This window comes from Oncorhynchus mykiss, chromosome 18, assembly GCF_013265735.2.
Source record: "Oncorhynchus mykiss isolate Arlee chromosome 18, USDA_OmykA_1.1, whole genome shotgun sequence".
In the NCBI taxonomy this organism is placed as follows: Eukaryota; Metazoa; Chordata; class Actinopteri; order Salmoniformes; family Salmonidae; genus Oncorhynchus; species Oncorhynchus mykiss.
The window spans coordinates 33,782,706-33,806,770 of record NC_048582.1 but is presented as its reverse complement, the minus strand read 5'-3'; the positions used below and the strand labels follow the sequence as shown (position 1 = coordinate 33,806,770).

At 40.7% G+C, this 24,065-nt stretch overlaps 1 protein-coding gene across 2 annotated transcripts in view; it reads left to right on the top strand.

Annotated features, from left to right (window-relative positions):
• vps72a (vacuolar protein sorting 72 homolog a) overlaps positions 1-22,837 on the top strand; it is a 29,368-nt gene extending 6,531 nt beyond the window's left edge. For both annotated transcript variants that reach the window (XM_021571702.2, XM_021571700.2), the window contains exons 2-6: positions 2,795-2,947; positions 4,361-4,475; positions 10,172-10,348; positions 10,939-11,083; positions 21,720-22,837. In XM_021571702.2, coding sequence (XP_021427377.1) covers positions 2,795-2,947; positions 4,361-4,475; positions 10,172-10,348; positions 10,939-11,083; positions 21,720-22,113 — 984 coding nt within the window. In that variant the 3' untranslated portion in view covers positions 22,114-22,837. The remainder of the gene's footprint in view (positions 1-2,794; positions 2,948-4,360; positions 4,476-10,171; positions 10,349-10,938; positions 11,084-21,719) is intronic.
• Positions 22,838-24,065: the final 1,228 nt, after the last annotated feature.

Genomic DNA, 24,065 nt, shown 5'->3' with positions numbered 1-24,065 from the left:
TGGCATGTCTTGTGGGGTATGCATGGGTGTCCCAGCTGTGTGCCAGTAGTTTAGCCAGACCGCTCGGTGCATTCAACATGTCAATACCTCTCATAAATACAAGTAGTGATGAAGTCTATCTCTCCTCCACTTTCAGCCAGGAGAGATTCACATGCATATTATTAATTTTAGGGCTAGCCCTTAGATGGACACAGAGCTAAGTCCCTCTTTGTGTCACCTGACCACATGACTGAACAGTAGTCAAGGTGTGACAACTAGAGCCTGTAGTACCTGCCTTGTTGATCGGGTTAGAAGGCAGAGCATCGCTTTTATTATAGACTTCTCCCCATCTTAACTACTACTGCATCAATATGTTTTGACCAGGACAGTTTACAATCTAGGGTTACTCCAAGCAATTTAGTCATCTCAATTTCCACATTATTTATTACAAGTTTTAGTTGAGTTTTAGGGTTTAGTGAGTGTTTTGTTCCAAATACAATGCTTAGAGCTTAAAAAATATTTAGTGCTAACCTATTCATTGCCACCCACTCTGAAACTAACTGTAGCTCTTTGTTGATTTGTTGCAGTCATTTCAGTCTCTGTAGTAGCTGACGTGTTGAGTCATCCGCATACATAGACACTCTGGCTGTACTCAAAGTCAGTGGTATGTCATTAGTAAAAATGGAATAAAGCAAGGGACCTAAACAGCTACTCTGGGGGATTCCTGATTCTAACTGGATTAAATGTGAGAGGCATCCATTAAAGAACACTGTGTAATAAATTAAATCCAAAAATACCGATTTCCGATTGGTATATGAACTTGAAATCGGCCCTAATTAATCGGCCATTCCGATTCATCGGTCGACCTCTAAACTGAATGCCTCGACGCCTTCTGTATATAGCAAGCCACGCCCATGTGACTCACTGTCTGTAGGAGCTATCTATTTTCATGAACAGGGTAGTGTACCTTTATAAACTGCCGTGTGTGTGATTATTTGTAATTATTTTTGTCGAACGAACAGCTGACTGAATGACCACAGTGCAGCAGCACACAGGCCAGGAACCTCTAACCCTGGCAATTTGTCTGGTAAACTCATGGTTACGCACTCAGTGGCTGACTGGTATTGTGATACAGTAATTTCCATGGTAATATAGAATGTTCATTCAAATGATAACTGATTTAGCTCATATATTTTTTGTAATGTGAATCAAGAAATCACAGCACATATTTTAGCACATTTTACTCCCTGTTTTGCTGTTATGGACACTCTCGCAAATGGCAAATTCTACACAGGGACACTCAAAGTCGATCTTAAATTAATAATTCTTTATTATCAGCGCCCTGGAGAGGTTCCAACCAACTCAATGCACCAAGTACACATGTCGATCAGGAGCTCTCCCAGGCCAGTCCAGTTCTCTTATATACTGCAGACAAGTTATATTTGCATGATTTAGCTTATTCGTCGTTCATAATTAATTTAGCATTAATGTTTGCTTCATGCATGTGACAGACCAATACCTCGCGAGGCTTCTTCTCTCTAAGCTGAGACGTTGAAACTGAGATCTTTCATTCTCAAATCAAGGGTCTGGGTGTATTGCCTAATTGCAGATACTGATAGTGAGGATTCGTTCAATCAGTCACTTGCATGAACACCGAAATTGGTTATTAGAAAAGCACAAACATTTTCCATCACACCATCATTGACGTGAGTGGGGAAGCCCGTTCTATTTCTATGACTGCAGATGCCGTCAGGAGAGGAGAACATTTCAAATAAATAAAAAATGCTATTTCGAAAGGTTTTTACGGTGACGTGGTCATTTTGCTGGCCAATTACATCATCCAAAATGCCATGACCGTCACAGCCCTACCTATTAAGATACTTTGTTGGTTTGTCCTTTATTTCAAAAAAAAATTCTGGTTGTTTATCAACGTTAGCCAACTAACTCCCCCCCCCCCCCCCCCCCCCCCATTGAGTCCTGCACGGCTTGTGTGCTTCATTATGCTTGTGTTCCTTGGAGTTTTAGCTTTTAAGAATAGCTAATAGCTCCAAACGTTCAAAAGTTAGACCCAAATTTGTAGGACCAAAACAGAAACTGCTCTTTGTCCCCACCGCGAATAGCAGATATCAAAGCTTACTCAAGTAAATGTGGTTCTATAACTAAGCTATGACCCCATTTTCAAATCAGGAAACTTTGTGTTTGTGAACCCTAATTTGGGAAATGCTGAAGTAGAGAAAATAAAGAGATTGGCAGATTTTTGTGTGTCCCCCACCATTTTAAAGTATATCGGGTTTGCCCAATTATTATTAAAAAATAATAATAATAATAATTGTAATGGATCAGTTTTACAATCAAATTGGCCTGTATCTTTGACTCTTCACTGTGTAGTCTTATGAGTAGGTACATTGCTGGCTCACATTTTCACACCACACTAAAAGTATTATTCGAACAGAAATCCCCATTCAAGTCCATGTTCTGTGGGGGACGGTGTTGTAGGGGCTACTAGCATTGAGTTAGTGATATTTCTCTCTTGAGCTTATTTCTACTAGCTGGCATGCATAAAGATGGCGGCTTCATTGCAGTTACTTGTTTGCTAACTTTGCCGGATTGTAGCTTGTCCTTTGGTTCTCTGTTTTTGAATTAGCAAAGTATGCATGGTCCCAATTCTAACTCCTGGACACCAGCAATTTTTATAAAGTAGACTGTGTTGCTTTATGGGTTTATTTGTTCCTTGTAAATAAAACATGTATTTGGCCATGCCCATTTGCTATTGACCATTATTAATATGTATGTTTGATTTGGACTCTCCCTCAAGGAATCAGGAGATGATGAGTACAGAGGGGAGCACTCAGACACAGAGGACGAGGTCGACAGTGACTTTGACATAGATGAGGGTGACGAGCCTGATAGTGACCAGGAGGATGATGCTCCTCGCAGGAAGAGTCGAGTTGTCACCAAAGCTTATAAGGTAACTTAATGAACTTGCATCCTCACTACTTCTACCAACAACCACAATGTGCACCCCTGGGGGACCGCGAACATAGGCGATCAACCACTAGACTACAACTCAGTTAATACTGGGTCATTCTATATTGAATTAATCACCCTTTTTGATTTGAAGAAAAAGTACCATGCACATTTACCCATGAGAGAACTGTTTTTATCAGGGCCACGTATATGCCTAACAGATTTTGGCAAACACATTGAAAGAACATCATCTTGGCACAACTCGCGTATGACCATCCATTCAAGAGCAGAAGGTGCTCAAAGTTAACCCATATTGGACCCCCTACCATGCGACATTGATATCCTCATTAATATGCATAATTAGATTTTGGTATCGTTTTTAGAGCCGACCCCATTTAGTCGACTGGTTGATTGTTTGGTCGATAGGCTATTGGTCGACCAAGATTTATTTTAGGTGAGCAGTAGCAACACAAAAAAACGAAATATCATGGTGTACAACACACCTGTCTGATGCGCGCCTGACTGTGTGGACTGATCCGTTGTGGAGGCTGTGGGGATGGCACATATTCAGACATCTTCTCTTTTTACACATTTTGTTATGTTCGACTTATTCTAAAATTGTTTACATGTTTTTCTCATCAATCTACACACAATAATGACAAGGCGCAAACATTATTTTTTTTAAACAAATGTATTAATAAAAAATGTTACAAAAAATAACATTTACAGAAGTATTCAGACCCTTTACTCAGTAATTTGTTGAAGGACCTTTTGGCAGTGATTACAACCTCGAGTCTTCTTGGGTATGATGCTATTTGCAGATCCTCTCAAGCTCTGTCAGATTGTCGCTGCACAACTATTTTCAGGTCTCTCCAGAGATGTTTGATCGGGTTCAAGTCCAGGCTCTGACTGGGCCACTCAAGGACATTCAGAGACTTGTCCCGAAGCCACACCTTCGTTGTCTTGGCTGTTTTCTTAGGGTCGTTGTCCTGTTGGAAGGTAAAACCTTCGCCCCAGTCTGAGGTCCTGAGCGCTAGTTTAGAAAGAATTCTAACGTTGCCATTATAGGGTATAGTATTTAGATTGATGAGAAATGTTTTATGTAATCCATTTTAGAATAAGGCTGTAACGTATCAAAATGTGGAAAAAGTGAAAGGGTCTGAATATTTTCCGAATGCACTGTATATGGAAAAATACAGGTTTTACTATTTGGCTAAAAGAAAAGACTCTTGGTCGACCAAGTTTTTTTTCTGTCCGGGACAGCCCTAATTGTTTTAGATAATGCCATTTATGAAAAGGGACATTTATCAAAGTATGAACTTCCAAGGTGTATGAATAAATCATGTGCGTTTTGCATGTGTTTTTCATACTGTATGCACATTTTTCACGCACATGTTGATTGTTTTATTCCAAGGAACCTCTGAAGGTGACCAAGCCTAAACCAAAGAGGCCTTCAGAGGAGCTGAAGAAGACGGAGAAAGCCAAAATGGAGAGGAGGGTGCCGCAGGAGTTTCAGGAGTTTGGAGAGAGTAAGGGGCCTCTATCTATACGGGCTCTATTTTCATCAAAGTATCTTATTGCCCAAACGCAAGTGGGTTTACAGTATTGGCTGTGGTATTTTCATACCATAACGTAAGGATTGGAAATTTAACATTAGCAAGCTTAGGCTGAGGTGGGAGCGGTGGCAATATCTGAGATGTGTCCTTTCAAATGCCCATATGCCCAGGGAAAATTGCACATTTCATTGAATATCTCATGTTTAAACGGAATTCTCTGTAAACAAACATGGGCGTTGCAGATATGCATGGTGGAAAGAGTCAATTAAAATAACTACGTCTAGGCTATCTCGTTGGAAAGCCTTTTTCTGATGACCGCATGGTAGGAATGTAATTTTGAGACCAAATTCTGAATCATTTTGGGCAAACATTTTGAGACACAGTAGCGATGAGTAATATCGCAACAATCGCAATTTAGTTTTTACTGTCAGAAGTTGCTTATTAAGCTAAAGTAGTCGTCAACTCCTAGTGCTGATACACACACGCTCAGCCTTCCTCATAATAACTGGATTCAAATTTGGGTGTCACCACCTGCACCATAGCTGGATCTACACAACCGATGTCTCAGAGATATTTATATATGGTATCATTTTTTATATATTTGTGTGTGTATGTGTGTATATATAGTTGAAGTTGGAAGTTACATACACTTAGGTTGGAGTCATTAAAACTCATTTTTCAGCCACTCCACAAGTTTCTTGTTAACAAACTATAGTTTTGGCAAGTGGGTTAGGACATTACTTTTGTGCATGACACAAGTAATATTACCAATAATTCTTTACAGACTTAACTTATAATTCACTGTATCACAATTCCAGTGGGTCAGAAGTTTACATACACTAATTTGACTGTGCCGTTAAACAGCTTAAAACATTTCAGAAAATTATGTCATGCCTTTAGAAGCTTCAGATAGGCTATTGACACAATTTGAGTCAATTGGAGGTGTACCTGTGGATATATTTCAAGGCCTACCTTCAAACTCAGTGCCTCTTTGCTTGACATCATGGGAAAATCAAAAGAAATCAGCCAAGACCTCAGCAAAAAAATTGTAGACCTTCACAAGTCTGGTTCATCCTTGGGAGCAATTTCCAAACGCCTGAAGGTACCACGTTCATCTGTACAAACAATAGTACCCAAGTATAAACACCATGGAACCACCCAGCTGTCCAACCACTTAGGAAGGAGACACGTTGTCTCCTAGAGATGAACGACTTTGCGAAAAGTGCAAATCAATCCTAGAACAACAGCAAAGGACCGTGTGACGATGCTGGAGGTAACAGGTACAAAAGTATCTATATCCACAGTAAAAACGAGTCCTATATCGACAACCTGAAAGGCCGCTCAGCAAGGAAGAAGCCACTGTTCCAAAACCGTCATAAAAAAAGCCAGACTATGGTTTGCAACTGCACATGGGGACAAAGATCATACTTTTTGGAGAAGTGTCCTCTGGTCTGAATAGAACTGTTTGGTCATAATGACCATCATTATGTTTGGAGGAAAAAGGGGGGTGCTTGCAAGCCGAAGAACACCATCCCAACCGTGAAGCACAATCCTATATAAAATTTGTGGGCAGAACTGAGAAAGTGTGTGCGAGCATGGAGGCCTTACAAACCTGACTTAGTTACACCAGCTGTCAGGAGAAATGGGCCACAATTCACCCAATGTGGGAAGCTTGTGGAAGGCTACCTGAAGCGTTTGAACCAAGTTAAACAATTTAAAGGCAATGCTACCAAATACTAATTGAGTGTATGTAAACTTCTGACCAACTGGAATGTGATGAAAGAAATACAAGCTGAAATAAATCATTCTCTCTACTATTATTCTGACATTTCACATTCTTAAAATAGTGGTGATCCTAATTTGACATAAAACAGAGAAATTTTACTCTGATTAAATGTCAGGAACTGTGAAACTGAGTTTAAATATATTTGGCTAAGTTGTACTTAAACTTCTTACTTCAACTGTGTGTGTGTGTGTGTGTGTGTATATGAGTCGAGTTATCACCAAAGCTTATAAGGTAACTTAACTTCTTGCTCCTACTTGAGACGCAGACGTCTCAAGTAGGCACCTGGAAATGCAAATGCGCTACGCTAAATGCTAAATGTACTCGTTAAAACTCAAACGTTCTTTAAAACACACATACAGGGTATTGAATTAAAGCTACACTCGTTGTGAATCTAGCCAACAAGTCAGATTTTTAAAATGCTTTTCGGCGAAAGCATGAGAAGCTATTATCTGATAGCATGCAACACCCCAAAATGCCTGAAGGCGACGTAAACAAAAGAATTAGCGTAGCCGGCGCTACACAAAAACGCAGAAATAAAATATAAAACATTCATTACCTTTGATGATATTCTTTGTTGGCACTCCTATATGTCCCATAAACATCACAAATTGGTCTTTTTCCCGATTAAATTCGTCCATGAATGCCCAAAATATCCATTTGTATAGCCTGTCTGCATCACGAAAAAAGCTCTCTTCCAACACGCAACGTCATGTTTAAAAATTATATAAGTTGCCTATATTCTTTTACAAAACACTTCAACCTACTTTTATAACCCAACTTTAGGTATTTGTAAACGTTAATAAGCGATCAAATTGATCACTGGGCGATCTGTATTCAATAGCAGCTACAAAAGAAGTGTCCATTTTTCAATCTTCCAAAATCGATTGAGGTAGGCTGGATGGAATCATGGATCTATTTGTAATGTCTCAAAGGATTTTTGTCAATGAAAATGACGTTTTTGGCGACATCGTGTGGAAGCTGTAGGAATTGCATCCGTCTCCATATTAAATTTGGTTTCCTTTTAAATAATCCATGAAAGGGGCGCATGGATACTTTTTTCAGATTTCAGTGACCAGTTTTTCTTGCGCTTTTCGATGAAACACACGCTCTGTTATAGTCACAGCCGTGATTTAACCAGTTTTAGAAACTTCAGAGTGTTTTCTATCCACACATACTAATCATATGCATATACTATATTCCTGGCATGAGTAGCAGGACGCTGAAATGTTGCGCGATTTTTAACAGAATGTTCAAAAAGGAGGGGGTAGGATAAAGAGGTTAATGAACTTGCATCCTCACTACTTCTACCCAACAACCACAATGTGCACCCCTGGGGGACCGCGAACATAGGCGATCAACCACTCGACTACAACTAAAAGTTGGGGGGGGGCCTCCCTCTCCTTTCTATTCTGGTTAGCGCCAGTTTGCCCTGTTCAGTGAAGGGAGTAGTACACAGCATTGTACGAGATCTTCAGTTTCTTGGCAATTTCTCACATTGAATAGCTTTCATTTCTCAGAACAAGAATAGACTGACAAGTTTCAGAAGAAAGTACTTTGTTTCGGGCCATTTTGAGCCTGTAATCAAAACCACAAATGCTAATGATTCTGATACTCAACCAGTCCATAGGCCAGTTTTATTGCTTCTTTAATCAGAACAACAGTTTTCAGCTGTGCAAACATAATTTGCAAAAGAGTTTTCTATTGATCAATTCTAGGGCATAAACTTGGATTAGCTAACACAGCGTGCTAATTGGAACACAGGAGTGATGGTTGCTGATAATGGGCATCTATACGCCTATGTAGATATTCCATAATAAATCAGCTGTTTCCAGCTACAATAGTAATTTACAACATTAACAATGTCTACACTGTATTTCTGATCCATTTTATGTTATTTTAATGGACAAAAAAATATGTGTATATATGTCTGTGCATTCGGAAAGTATACCAACCCCTTGACTTTTCCACATTTTATTACATTAACACCTTATTATAAAATGTATTTAAATATTTTCCTCATCAATCGACACACAATACACCATAAAAACAGTTTTTTCCCCCTAATTTTTGCAAATGTATTAAAATAAAAATTCGGTCCCTTTGCTATGAGACTCGAAATTGAGCTCCGGTTCATTCTGTTTCCATTGATCATCCTTGAGATGTTTCTGTAACTTGGAGTCCACCTGTGGTAATTTCAATTGATTGGACATGATTTGGAAAGGCACACACCTGTCTATATAAGGTCCCACAGTTGGCAGTGCATGTCAGAGCAAAAACCAACCCATGAGGTTGAAGGAATTGACCGTAGAGCTCTGAGACAGAATTGTGTCGCGGCACAGATCTGGAGAAGGGTACCAAAACATTTCTTCAGAATTGAAGGTCCCAAAGAACAGTGGCCTCCATCATTCTTAAATGAAAGAAGTTTGGCACCGCCAACTCTCTTCCTAGAGCTGGCCGCCTGACCAAACTGAGCAATCATTGGAGAACGGCCTTGGTCAGGGAGGTGAACAAGAACCCGATGGTCACTGACAGTTCTCCAGAGTTCCTCTGTGGAAATGGGGGAACCTTGCAGAAGGACAATCATCTCTGCAGCACTCCACCAATCAGGCCTTTATGGTAGAGTGGCCAGACGGATGCCACTCCTCAGTAAAAGGCACATGACAGCCCGCTTGGAGTTTGCCAAAAGGCACACAAAGGATTCTGACCATGAGAAACAATATTCTCTGGTCTGATGAAACCACAATTCAACTTGTTGACCTGAATGCCAAGCGTCACGTCTGGAGGAAACCTGGCACCATCTCTATGGTGAAGCATGGTAGTGGTAGCATCATGCTGTGGTCATGTTTTTCAGCGGCAGGGACTGGGAGACTAATCAGGATCGTGGGGAAAGATGAACGGAGCGAAGTACTGAAAGATTCTTAATGAATGCCTGCTCCAGAGCGCTCAGGACCTGACTGGGGCAACGGTTCACCTTCCAACAGGACAACAACCCTAAGCACACAGTCAAGACAAGGCAGGAGTGGCTTCGGGACAAGCATCAATGTCCTTGAGTGGCCCAGCCAGAGCCCGGACTTGAACCTGACCAAATATCTCTGGAGAGACCTGAAAATAGCTTTGCAGCGATGCTCCCAATCCAACCTGACAGAGCTTGAGAGGGTCTGCAGAGAAGAATGGCAGGAACTCCCCAAATACAGATGTGCCAAACTTGTAGCGTCATACCCAAGAAGACTCGCGTCTGTAATCGCTGCCAAAGGTGCTTCCACAAAGTACTCAGTAAACGGTCTGAATACTTATGTAAATGTTATATTTCCATTTATTTTTTATTTTTACATACATTAGCAAAGATTTTTTTTTTTTTAACAGTTTTTAATTGTATTACCATATGGCCCAAGGCCTAACAAACAGTCCAGTCCAACTTGTATTACAAAAGTATCCCTTTCTGAAAAATGTGCCAACATTACATTTGTGAAAATAGTTTATGTAAGAACACGTAGTATGAAAAGGTACAGGGCACACTGTTCAAATAACTTGCAACTGGGCAATGGGGATCACATAATTCCATCCAGGAGGGAACTACCAGTTAATTATACGCCTGAGCAACAGTCCAGGAAATCATTAACTTTGGCTTAATGCCCATTGAAACCCCAATTAACAACATTAAAAGGGAGATACCCACCCACAAGGTTACACATGCTGTCACAGAAGTGATTAATGGCAAAGATGGGAAGTGTCCTCTACCTTTTTTTTTTTTTTTACTCTGATTTAGCCAATAGTGTAAAATCTAATGCAGACACGTATTGGGGAATTGACTAGTTTAGTAATGTTATTGTATTTTGAGTGGACCATCCCTGTAAGCCTTGTCACTAACTGGCAACTTTCCCAGCTCGGAAGTCTGTGCGCCAGTCGACCAGCGAGCATACGCGGAAGACCAACCTGCGACTGCAAGAAAGACAGGATGCCCCCCGACGGCGGAGGGGAGCCCACCACGACCGACCCCTGACCCAGGAAGAGTTGCTGGCTGAGGCCAAAATAACTGCTGAGGTCAACCTCCGATCCCTAGGTAAGACGAAAGGGGGAATCTAAATGGTGAAGAGTTGCCCTGTTAATTCCCAACAACGACGACGTGGTTCAAGTTCAATTAAGTTTACTGATTCATAACATCACCGTCCACATAGGCACAGTGAAACGGTAACAAGAAACTTCAAAAATACGAGGGAATGCACACCATAATTGCAGGTGTTTAAACTACCTGAATCGTAATTACAGACATAGTGGCACTTGAATATACAAGTTAACAGCTCATGTTACCTGAATGGATTGCAATGAGTTCCTATTAGTCCCTATTACATGAGTTGATATTAATGAAGTTGGTGGGAAATAAACTGTCTAAACTCTATTTAGAATGGAGGTTTAAGGACAAAAGCAGGGAAAGAAAAATAAATGTCGCTCAGAATGAGACGGAGCGGAGATTTGTCCATGCACAAAGCCTTTTTATGGGTCTCTTGCCCATCCAGAATAATTGACAGAAAAAATACCTAGCGCTAAAAGATATGACACATGGCAGTGCATACTGAACAATGTGAGAAAATATGTCCAGAGCTTGGCCAGGGTCGTGTTAATTGACCATTTCTGTGTGTTCTTATTTTAAAGAGAACTACGAACGTCTTGAGGCTGACAAGAAAAAACAGGTCCATAAGAAGCGCCGATTTGAGGGCCCCACCATCCGCTACCACTCTGTCCTCATGCCCCTGGTGCCTCACTCCGTCTTAAAAGAAGAAAATGTGGATGTGGAAGGGTAAGGAGACACATTTTTAGGTGGAAGAGTTTTGTTTTGCTGAAAAAAATTGCTACATCTGCATTGAGTTTCAGAATTTTTTACAAGAATGTAGCAATGCTATTGGAAACGGTTTGTTAAAAGCCTTCTAGTATCTGGATAAATGCAGGGCCGGCAGCAAAATGAATCAGTTGGACAGGCATTTGATTTCCATAGACCGGCACGTTTTTTTCAAGGGTGTTGTCCAAAAGACAGGCAGTCATTGTCATGTGGTTAATCATAAAAATCAGAATAGAAAATTATACAAATCTGAACATTCTAATTCTAAGGCGAGAGCACCAGCCTCTGCCATATGGACACATTGATAGCCTACACTGTGATCCATTGGCGGCTAAAGAAATGAGCACATGGAACTCAGAGAAAGCCAATGCAGCAGTCTTCAACTAAATAAAATACATATGCCTAAAGCCGACAAATAAAAACACAACCTGATGAAAATGTTCCAATACCAACATGTTTCAAGCAGACCACCATAGTCCCTGTGCCCAAGAATGCTAAGGTAACCTTCCTAAATGACTACCGGCCCGTGCACGTCTGTGGCCATGAAGTGCTTTGAAAGGCTGGTCATGGCTCACATCAACACCATCATCCCAGAAGGAACACCTACGTGAGAAAGCTGTTCATTGACTACAGCTCAGGTTTCAACGCCATAGTGCCCTCAAAGCTCATTACTAAGCTAATAACCCTGGGACTAAACACTTCCCTTTGCAAATGGATCCTGGACTTCCTGACAGGCCTCCCCCAGGTGGTAAGGGTAGGTAAGAACTCTCTGATCCTCAATACGGGGGCGTGTGCTCAGTCCACTCCTGTACGCTCTGTTCACCCATGACTGCATGGCCAAGCACGATTCCAACACCATCATTAAGTTTGTCGACGACACAACATTGTTAGGTCTGATCACCGACAACGATGAGACGGCCTATAGGGAGGAGGTCCGAGACCTGGCCGTGTGGTGCCAGGTAAAATAGATGGTGTCATGAGGAAGGAAAATTTTGTGGATATATTGAAGCAATAATGTTTATAATATAAAACACACAAAAATACGAGCCTTAGGTCATTAATGTGGTTAAATCCGGAAACTATCATTTCAAATACAAAACGTTTATTCTTTCAGTGAAATACGGAATCGTTCCGTATTTTATCGAACGGGTGGCAACCTTAAGTCTAGTGCTGTTAGATGTCAGAATTATGTCAAATTCTGGCTAATTAATTACGGTCTTTGTTAGGAAGAAATGGTCTTCACACAGTTCGCAACGAGCCAGGCGGCCCAAACTGCTGCATATACCCTGACTCTGCTTGCACTGAACGCAAGAGAAGCGACACAATTTCCCTAGTTAATATTGCCTGCTAACACTAATATCTTAACTAAATATGCAGGTTTAAAAAAATATACTTGTGTATTGATTTTAAGAAAAGCATTGATGTTCATGGTTAGGTTCATTGGTGCAACGATTGTGCTTTTTTCGCGAATGCACTTTGTTAAATCATCACCAGTTGGCGAAGTAGGCTGTGATTCGATGATAAATTAACAGGCACCGGATTGATTATATGCAACGCAGGAGCTAGGTATACTAGTAATAGCAACCATGTGTAGTTAGTTTTTTTTTTTTATATGATAAGTTTAATGCTAGCTAACAACTTACCTTTGGCTCCTTGCTGCACTCGGGTAACAGGTGGTCAGCCTGCCACGCAGTCTCTTCATAGATTGTAATGTAATCGGCGTCCAAAAATGACCGATTTAAAACTTGAAATCGTCCCTAATTAATCAGCCATGCCGATTTAATCGGTCGACCTCCTTGTTTCCACTGGATATATGGGATCATCAGATCTTGATACATTTCTATTTTACATCGAGGCCGGGGGAGAGTTGGACATTTTTCAAGTACTGCGACTAACCATTATTATTCTCAAAGGATGTAAAAACAAAAAACCAGACTGGCTCAGTTTATTAGTGGTGGACTTTGAGTTAAGTCAGAGATCAGACATCCCAAATGGGCACTTTTCTACGTATGCACACAGCAGGCCAGGTAGGCCTACTTCTATGCGTACACAGGCACATGCACTCCCTCTGTATGTTTCTAGAGAGAAGGATTAACGGTACATTTACTAGGCCTACTTGTGACATAAATATACAAACAGCAAACAATTCACACAATGAATGAGCAGGAATTGGCGGCAGACAGCTGAGCGCTTTCTGGAGAGCTGAGTACACGTATTCTGGAGAAAGACGTGCCATATCTTCGCCACACATCCCTCCCCTTCTTGTTGCAACATTTGAAATTATACTCCAGACACATCTTCACACACATTTTAGATGCTTTTCACTGACAGCTGCAACTCAATCAGCTAGGACTATTGCCACACGCTGCCCAAATTGAGGGCTTCCCAAATAGGCATAGACCTACGCACTTGTGATTTTTAAACAATCCACTGCTATTTTTTTTTTTTCAAAACAATGATCCTCTTTGGCTAAATCATGCTCCCTGGTGAAGTATTTTGAAGTATTTTATTTAGATGGGTAATTTATATAGTTTTGGCAAAACATCAATTTACTTTAGTGGAAGCCAGCATCTGAACTGTGCAATCGATTTCTTTCCAATTCGTAAGAAGAAAAAAAACACACATCTGAATATAATGACGAGATGCTCTCATGTGTCCGTCCTAACAAGGAGAGTCATTGTCCCAAAGGCGGGAAGGTAGGCTTCAAGTTTAGGTCTGCATAATATGTCAATATAACCACTTTGGGCTTATTCTATACAGATTTTGGCGAGAGTGAGCCCTCTCGCTTCGCCTCTTCCTCTCTGCTGAAACTATCACCTGAGAGAGCGTCCGAGCGAGCCAATCAGCGCCCCTCTGTCTTACTATATGTAGCCCATGTAAATGATCCTGTCTGGCCAGAAATAGTATGGTCATACTCTTATTGTCCAGACAGCATCCGATACATGGTTTACACATACTGAGACAGAGGGGTGCATGCGGTACCTGTAAAACAAATCAACTCAATTATTTGGTTGACATTACTCCTCTCCTTTTCATTTGGCAAAAACATTATTTTTGTACCCCTTTTTCTCCCCAATTTGGTGGTATCCAATTGTTTTTAGTAAGCTACTAAATTGTCTCATCGCTACAACTCCCGTACGGGCTCGGGAGAGACGGAGGTTGAAAGTCATGCGTCCTCCGATACACAACCCAACCAAGCCGCACTACTTCTTAACACAGCGCACATCCAACCCGGAAGCCAGCCGCACCAATGTGTCGGAGGAAACACCGTTCACCTGGCAACCTTGGTTAGCGCGCACACTGCGCCCGGCCCGCCACAGGAGTCGCTGGTGCGCGATGAGAGAAGGATATCCCTACCGGCCAAACCCTCCCTAACCCGGACGACGCTAGGCCAATTGTGCGTCGCCCCACGGACCTCCCGATCGTGGCCGGTTACGACAGAGCCTGGGCGCGAACCCAGGGTCTCTGGTGGCACAGCTGGCACTGCAGTACAGCGCCCTTAACCACTGTGCCACCCGGGAGGCCTTGGCAAAAACATTTAACCAGGCATTTGATAGGGCTGTTGCGGTGACCGTATTGCCACCACACATGAGTCATGACTGCAGTGAAATTCTACGTGACCGCTGAGTCACGGTAATCTCTTATACACTCTAGACATGTTAGTAGTACCCAACTCACTATTGATCATCAGGTCGCTTATGGTCGCTCTATTGTCCTTCTAACCACTCTGACATCAGTGCAAATGCAATCAAAAATCACCTCAAACACTTATCAAAATAGTATGTGCTTTTGAAACTCACCTCACTGTGATTAATCAATTTGAAGAAAGAAGTTCAACATCAGGTTGTGGAAAACATGGTCGTTGTGGATGTTTCAAAGCCTAACCCAACGGCATGGACAGTGCTTTCTATATACAGTGCCTTGCGAAAGTATTCGGCCCCCTTGAACTTTGCGACCTTTTGCCACATTTCAGGCTTCAAACATAAAGATATAAAACTGTATTTTTTTGTGAAGAATCAACAACAAGTGGGACACAATCATGAAGTGGAATGACATTTATTAGATATTTCAAACTTTTTTAACAAATCAAAAACTGAAAAATTGGGCGTGCAAAATTATTCAGCCCCCTTAAGTTAATACTTTGTAGCGCCACCTTTTGCTGCGATTACAGCTGTAAGTCGCTTTGGGTATGTCTCGTATCAGTTTTGCACATCGAGAGACTGATTTTTTTTCCCATTCCTCCTTGCAAAACAGCTCGAGCTCAGTGAGGTTGGATGGAGAGCATTTGTGAACAGCAGTTTTCAGTTCTTTCCACAGATTCTCGATTGGATTCAGGTCTGGACTTTGACTTGGCCATTCTAACACCTGGATATGTTTATTTTTGAACCATTCCATTGTAGATTTTGCTTTATGTTTTGGATCATTGTCTTGTTGGAAGACAAATCTCCGTCCCAGTCTCAGGTCTTTTGCAGACTCCATCAGGTTTTCTTCCAGAATGGTCCTGTATTTGGCTCCATCCATCCACCCATCAATTTTAACCATCTTCCCTGTCCCTGCTGAAGAAAAGCAGGCCCAAACCATGATGCTGCCACCACCATGTTTGACAGTGGGGATGGTGTGTTCAGCTGTGTTGCTTTTACGCCAAACATAAAGTTTTGCATTGTTGCCAAAAAGTTCAATTTTGGTTTCATCTGACCAGAGCACCTTCTTCCACATGTTTGGTGTGTCTCCCAGGTGGCTTGTGGCAAACTTTAAACAACACTTTTTATGGATATCTTTAAGAAATGGCTTTCTTCTTGCCACTCTTCCATAAAGGCCAGATTTGTGCAATATACGACTGATTGTTGTCCTATGGACAGAGTCTCCCACCTCAGCTGTAGATCTCTGCAGTTCATCCAGAGTGATCATGGGCCTCTTGGCTGCATCTCTGATCAGTCTTCTCCTTGTATGAGCTGAAAGTTTAGAGGGACGGCCAGGTCTTGGTAGATTTGCAGTGGTCTGATACTCCTTCCATTTCAATATTATCGCTTGCACAGTGCTCCTTGGGATGTTTAAAGCTTGGGAAATCTTTTTGTATCCAAATCCGGCTTTAAACTTCTTCACAACAGTTTCTCGGACCTGCCTGGTGTGTTCCTTGTTCTTCATGATGCTCTCTGCGCTTTTGACGGACCTCTGAGACTATCACAGTGCAGGTGCATTTATACGGAGACTTGATTACACACAGATGGATTGTATTTATCATCATTAGTCATTTAGGTCAACATTGGATCATTCAGAGATCCTCACTGAACTTCTGGAGAGAGTTTGCTGCACTGAAAGTAAAGGGGCTGAATAATTTTGCACGCCCAATTTTTCAGTTTTTGATTTGTTAAAAAAGTTTGAAATATCCAATAAATGTCGTTCCACTTCATGATTGTGTCCCACTTGTTGTTGATTCTTCACAAAAAAAATACAGTTTTATATCTTTATGTTTGAAGCCTGAAATGTGGCAAAAGGTCGCAAAGTTCAAGGGGGCCGAATACTTTCGCAAGGCACTGTGTGTGTGTATATATATATATATATATATATATATATATATATATATATATATATATATATATATATATATAATTTTGAATAGCCTAGTAATTGGGCTTTTTGAATATTTTCATAATAGGCTGACACATTACCTTTTAGCTAAAAGTAATATCACCACTGTGCGTTTCCATCTCCTCTCCTTTTCATTCCTTTCTCCAGTGCGCAGAGAGAGGGGCTATTTGGGCTGAGATCCCACTGAGATCCCGCTAACGGGATCGATATGACAACAGCCAGTGAAAGTGCATGGAGCCAAATTCAAAACAACAGAAATCCCATAATTAAAATTCCTCAAACATACAAGTATTTTACACCATTTTAAAGATACACTTCTTAATCCCACCACAGTGTCCGATTTCAAAAAGGCTTTACAGCGAAAGCAAACCAAACGATTGTTAGGTCAGAGCCACATTTTTTTCCAGCCAAAGAGAGGAGTCACAAAAAGCAGAAATATAGATCAAATTAGTCACTAACCTTTGTTATAGGACTTCACTCATAGGACTTCATGTTACACAATACATGTATGTTTTGTTCGATAACGTTCATATTTATATCAAAAAATCTCAGTTTACATTGGCGCATTACGTTCAGTAGTTCCAAAACATCCGGTGATTTTGCAGAATGCCACATCAGTTTACAGAAATACTCATAATAAACATTGATAAAAGATACAACTATTATGCACGGAATTATAGATACACTTGCGAAAGCAATCCAAGCTTTTGTAAGTTTATCTATCGCACAATAAAACATTAAGTACACTTAGCATCAGGTAGCTTGGTCACGAAAGTCAGAAAAGCAATCAAATTAATCGTTTACCTTTGATCTTCGGATGTTTTCACTCACGAGACTCCCAGTTACACAACAAATGTTCCTTTTGTTCCATAAAGATTATTTTTATATCCAAAATACCTCCGTTTGTTTGTCGCGTTATGTTCAGAAATCTACAGGAAAGAGCGGTCACGACAACGCAGATGAAAATTCCAAATAGTTTCCATAATGTCCACAGAAACATGTGAAACGTTTTTATAATCAATCCTCAGGTTGTTTTTAAAATATATAATCGATAATATATGAACCGCAAATGTCTTTCACAGTAGGAGAGGGGAAAACAATGGCTGTCCAAATTCTGTTGCGCGAGCAAAACTCATGTGACCACTTGACGCGATGTTATCGTTCTGGCTCATTTTTCAAAATAAAAGCCTGAAAAAATGTCTGAAGACTGTTGGCACCTTGAGGAAGCGGTAGGAAAAGGAGTCTGGTTCATATCCCTTTAAATGGAGCAACGGGAGGCTATGGAACATGGAGTTTTCAAAATAGAAGCCACTTCCTGTTTTGATTTTCCTCAGGGTTTCGCCTGCAATATCAGTTCTGTTATACTCACAGACAATATTTTGTCAGTTTTGGAAACTTTAGTGTTTTCTATCCCATACTAATAATAATATGCATATATTAGCAACTGAGACTGAGGAGCTGGCCGTTTACAATGGGCACCTTTTCATCCAAGCTACTCAATACTGCCCCTGCAGCCATAAAAAGTTAATGCAACCGCTGTGTCAGATTTCAAAAAAACTTTGCGGAAAAAGCACCTTTTGCTATAATCTGAGTACGGCGCTCTGAGACCAAGACAACCCAAACAGATATCCGCCATGTTGTGTAGTCAACAGAAGTCAGAAATAGCATTATTAATATTCACTTACCTTTGATGATCTTGATCAGAATGCACTCCCAGGAATCCCAGTTCCACAATAAATGTTTGTTTTGTTCGATAATGTCCATTTATGTCCAAATACCTCCTTTTTGTCCGCGCGTTCAGCCCTGTAATCCAAATTTATGACGCGTGATCACTAGGAGCAGACAATGTCAAAAAGTTCCGTTACAGTCTGTAGAAACATGTGAAACGGTGTATAGAATCAATCTTTAGGATGTTTTTAACATAAATCTACAATAATGTTCCAACCGGAGAATTCCTTTTGTCTTCAGAAATACAATGGAACTCAAGCTAACTCTCATGTGAACGTGCGTCACCAGCTCGTGGCTCTCTGGCAGACCTCTGACTCATTCCCCTCTCATTCACCCCCACTTCACAGTAGAAGCATCAAACAAGGTTCTGAAGACTGTTGACATCTAGTGGAATCCTTAGGAAGTGCTATTTGACCCCATAGACACTGTGTATTCGATAGGCCAAGAGTTGAAAAACTACAGAAGTCAGATTTCCCACTTCCTGGTTGGATTTTTTTCTCAGGTTTTTGCCTGCCATATGAGTTCTATTATACTCACAGACATCATTCAAACATTTTATAAACTTCAGATTGTTTTCTATCCAAATCTACTAATATGCATATTAGCAACTGGGCCTGAGTTGCAGACAGTTTACTCTGGGCACCTTATTCATCCAAGCTACTCAATACTGCCCCCAGCCCAAAGAAGTTAATAGAATATGTTTCCTTGTGAAAACATCTTACTATCGATGTTCCCGAACAGCTTTCACTTGGTTTCCCAAATCAAGCACTTGGTAGCGTTAGGAACAGGGTTGGAGAGCCCATGGCATACAGAGTTTGGGCGGAATATCACCTGTTGCACCGAGAAATAACCAGAGTAGCCTACCCAACATGAGTGAAACGAACCAGCAGGAAAGTGGCCTCCATTCGCTATTCGAGTGCATACAGATTACATGCATGTTTTTCTCTTTCCCCTCTTCCTGCCCATTTGATAATGGGCCATTCTAAATCGAAACTAATTGTATTTATTAGTAAAGACTAGATGAAATTGAGTCTGGTCTGATGGGTGAAAATATGATCACTTGATGAAAGAACAGCTTGCTGCCTGAGGGAAGGAACAGAACGCAAGCTTTTTTTTTGCAACTTTCTCAAATGATCAACAGCCTATAGTCGCATCATGCAGCCCATATTTTTTGATTTCTAAGGCGTCTATGATTTGTATCATTCTCAACTAAAGTTGCCAAATAACTATAAATCTAGCATATAGGACCTGTTTCAAATTATCACCTTTACGCTCAACATAGCCACTTCAAATGGGCCTTCTCACGCCAGAATGGGAAAAATATCCTCCATTTTATTCAGCAAAATGTAATTATATTCTTCTTATTGTAAAATCATATAATATTAAATAATTGCACAATACATATTATCTTGTCAGCTTGAAGAACAAGCTTACAGCCTATGGCATGGCAGATAACATACTGTAGGCCAACTATTCTGTTCTTCTGAAATACATATCATGTTTCTTTAGACCTTCCTGAAATTAATACTGAATTTATTTGTGATGGTGTATTTTCAATTGATTTATTAGATATTGACTTGTATACGGCTTGTATGCATAGATGTGTTTAATGTTCATTAACGGTCACAATTACCGTGAGACCAGCAGTCTTTTACATGACAATAACCGTCTGACCAAATTTTATGACTGCCACAGCCCTAACTGCATACCTTATTTCCATTTGATTTTGGAACACCATATTTAGTATGAAAAGCAACGTTGCTATCTTAAATCAAATAAACACTGGGGTGGCAGGAGGGGTAGCCTAGTGCATTGGACTTGTAACCGAAAGGTTGCAAGATCGAATCCCAGAGCAGACAAGGTAAAAATCTGTCGTTCTGCCCCTGAACAAGGCAGTTAACCCACTGTTCCTAGGCCGTCATTGAAAATAAGAATTGGTTCTTAACTGACTTGCCTAGTTAACTTCTCTAGGGTAGGGGGCAGCATTTGGAATTTTGGATGAAAAGAGTGCCCAAATTAAACCGCCTTCTCCTCAGGCCCAGAAGATAGGATATGCATATAACTGGTAGATTTGGATAGAAAACACTAAAGTTTCCAAAGCTGTTAACATAGTGTCTGTGAGTATAACAGAACTGGTTTGGCAGGCGAAAACCTGAGAAATCCATTTAGGAAGTAGGATTTTTTTGGTTTGTTGTAGTTTTCTATTCAATGCCATTACAGTATCCGTTGACTTAGGACTCAAATTGCAGTTCCTATGCCTTCCACTAGATGTCAACAATCTTTAGAAATTGTTTCAGGCTTGTATTCTGAAAAAGGGAGTAAGAGCAGTCTGAATAAGTGGACCCTGCTGTGTCACAGAGCTTTTTCATGCGCGCGACCGAGAGAGTGCCTTTCTGGTTTACCTTTTATATTGACGACGTTATTGTCCAGTTGAAATATTATCGATTATTTAGGCTAAAAACAACCTGAGGATTGTTTATGAACATCGTTTGAAATGTTTCTATGAACTTTACGGATACTATTTGGATTTTTTTGTCTGCCTGTTGTGACTGCGTTTGAGCCTGTGGATTACTGAAGAAAATGCGCAAACAAAACGTTTTTTGGATGTAAAGAGACTTTATCGAATAATAGGAACATTTATTGAATAAATGTCTTCTGAGTGCAACCATATGAGATCATCAAAGGTAAGTGATTCATTTTTATCTCTATTTCTGACTTGTGTAACTCTTCTACTTGGCTGGTTACTGTTTGTAATGATTTGTCTGCTGGGCTATGTTCTCAAATAAGTGTAAGGTATGCTTTCGCCGTAAAGCATTTTTGAAATCTGACACCGTGGTTGGATTCACAAGTAGGTTATCTTTAAACCTATGTAAAATAGTTGCATCTTTCTGAATTATTATTAGTATTTCTGTATTTGAATTTGGTGCTCTGCAATCTCACTGGATGTTGGCCCTAGAGGTTAAATAAAAAATATTTAAAAAACACCCAGACAGGATGCAGCAGCCGTCTTACTGAAATCAAGTACTATTTGAATGTGAAATTAATATTGGATGCATTTTCTGTATAGTGTTTGTCTCCTTGTTATTTAAGCCCAAGTAGACACTGTAGCCTAGGCTACTTTGCAATGGCCACAGTTTGGACCTGGAGTAGAGTACAGCATTGTTTACAATAAAGCTATTATTGCCCTTTGTCGGTAGTCTGTTTTATTACATATTTAACCTTTATTTAGCCAGGTAGTCTATGAACCACTAACTAAAGTGTTTGTATTTGTTTTTTAAAGGTTAGACCAGGACACACCACTGCTCGTTGCTCCTGTGGCAGCAAGTCCAATGCCTTCCCAGCAACCCTTGGGAGGTCTTTGCTCCCGCACTTACATCACCTTTAGTGACGAGGAGGCCTTTGAGGCTGCCTTCCCCCAGGCTGTGCGGACCGGCTCCCAACCCCCCACCCAGGAAGTCTGTCCTGTCACCCACAAGGCTGCATTATACAGAGACCCAGTTACAGACATCCCCTATGCCAACACACGAGCCTTTCGCATTATTCGCGAAGCCTACCGCAAATATGTGGCAGCTCATGGATTCCCCAACTCTGCTGGGGGTTTCTCTGTGGTTGATGCCTCAGGTTCCAGGAGTGCACGCCAGAAAATGGTCAAGCAGAGCACAGTTGCAAGGTAGAGGCTTATATTCTCTCATAAGTCTGTCCTCCTTTTATTTAGAGCCCCTCATCTGTTCAAAGATTTAAATCTACAGTCTGGGATTAATCTTTCAGCGAAATGGCAGCCCCAGTACTTGTTTTGGTGTACAGCTGAAGCATAGGGCTATGGAAATTCTTGTTTGTAAACATTGGAGTAATAGAATTTACATTTAGGATAGAACGGGGCTTTCCAACCCTGTTCCTGGAGAGCTACTGTCCTGTAGGTATGTGAATAAAATTTTCAATAAATTTCCTTTAACATCCTGGGCCCTTTTTTGCCTGGAACTAAGTAGGCACAAGTGTCAAATTTAAGTTGGTTTGCAATTTCGTCATGGAAAAACAGGCGCACTGGCATTTTACAGACCTAACACCAGGTTTGGCAATTTACCTGTGGGACCAGTGGCAATATTTAAGACTCACAAAAGTAGGTGTTAACGGTAACGCAGTTGATAATGGATGGATTGTGAGAAGCACAGCCGATCCAGTCATGACGCACAGTGCTCATGGAAGGAGAGATGTGCCTTTTGTGCCGGTAATTCTCATATTTAGAAACGTAAATGGACACTCGGTCCCCCCCCATTTCATTTAACTTGATTAAAAACTAAGCACAACCTACCCTCTCCTTAATAGCAGAATCTCATCAGTGTGTATTTTTATGCTGGTTCATTAGCCAAGTAGCCTATGAATAAAGGAGTTTTAAATGGTCTACTGAAACTGCTTTGAAATATGAGGTTTTTGCCCTCATGCTTTTTCATTATTCAAAATTCACATAGCTGCATTTTACTTGTTCAAGTAGGCTATCATACTCATTTTCAAAGAGCGTTGCTCATCTGATTACCAAAGACATGCTCCTACAAACTATTCAGTCCTCCATATCAACTGCTGATTTTCTTTTGAGGATCTACACTTTACAGTTGTCCTAGGGCTATAGCATTCACACTGATATAGGGGCTATGTTTAACAATGCATTTCCATATTGAAGCAATGCTATTAGAACTATGTGGACTGCAAACATGTTCAACACATTTAGCAAATATGGGGCAGACTATTTAACGAACTAACATTCGAATTGGTCTTGATGACAACGCAATACATAAGACTGTAAATACACAACTTGAAGCAAACACATAGAGCGCCTTCTGAATGTATTCCCAACCCTTTACTTTTCAACATTTTGTTGTTACCGCCTGGATTTGAAATGGATTAGAGATTTTGTCACTGATCGACACACCCTACACAGTAATGTCAGTAGAATTGTGTTTGTAGAACATTTGACTAAATGAAAATCTGAAATGTCTTTAGTCAATAAGTATTCAACCTCTTTGTTATGGGAAGCCTAAATAAGTTCAGGGGTAACAATGTGCAAGTCACATGAGTTGCATGGAGTAGTGAATTTCAAGCACAGATTCAACCACAAAGACCAGGGAGCTTTTTCAATGCCTCGGTAGATGTGTTTAAAAACAATTATATTAAAATCAGATGGTGAATATCCCTTTGAGCACGGTGATGTTATTAATTAGGCTTTGGATGGTGGATCAATACACCCAGTCACTACAAAGATACCGGTTTCCTTCCTAACTCAGTTGCCAGAGAGTTAAGAAGAGGGACCTCGGGAAAACTACAATTGGCACAGAACAGCATAGTCCGCATGGCTGGCCCTTAAATGTACACGGAGAGCTAGCATTAATTCTATGCATGTAAATCTCTTTTGGCTCAAAGTGGAGGAGAGATTGACATCACTACTTGTTTTTTGTAAGAAGTGTTGACATGCTGAATGTACAGAGCTGTCTGTTTAAACTACTAGCACACAGCTCAGACACCCATCCATAACCCACAAGACATGCCACCCGAGGTCTCTTAATAACAAGTCCAGAACAGACTATGGGAGGCGCACATAGAACTCTATTCCACATCAGGTAACTGATGCAAGCAG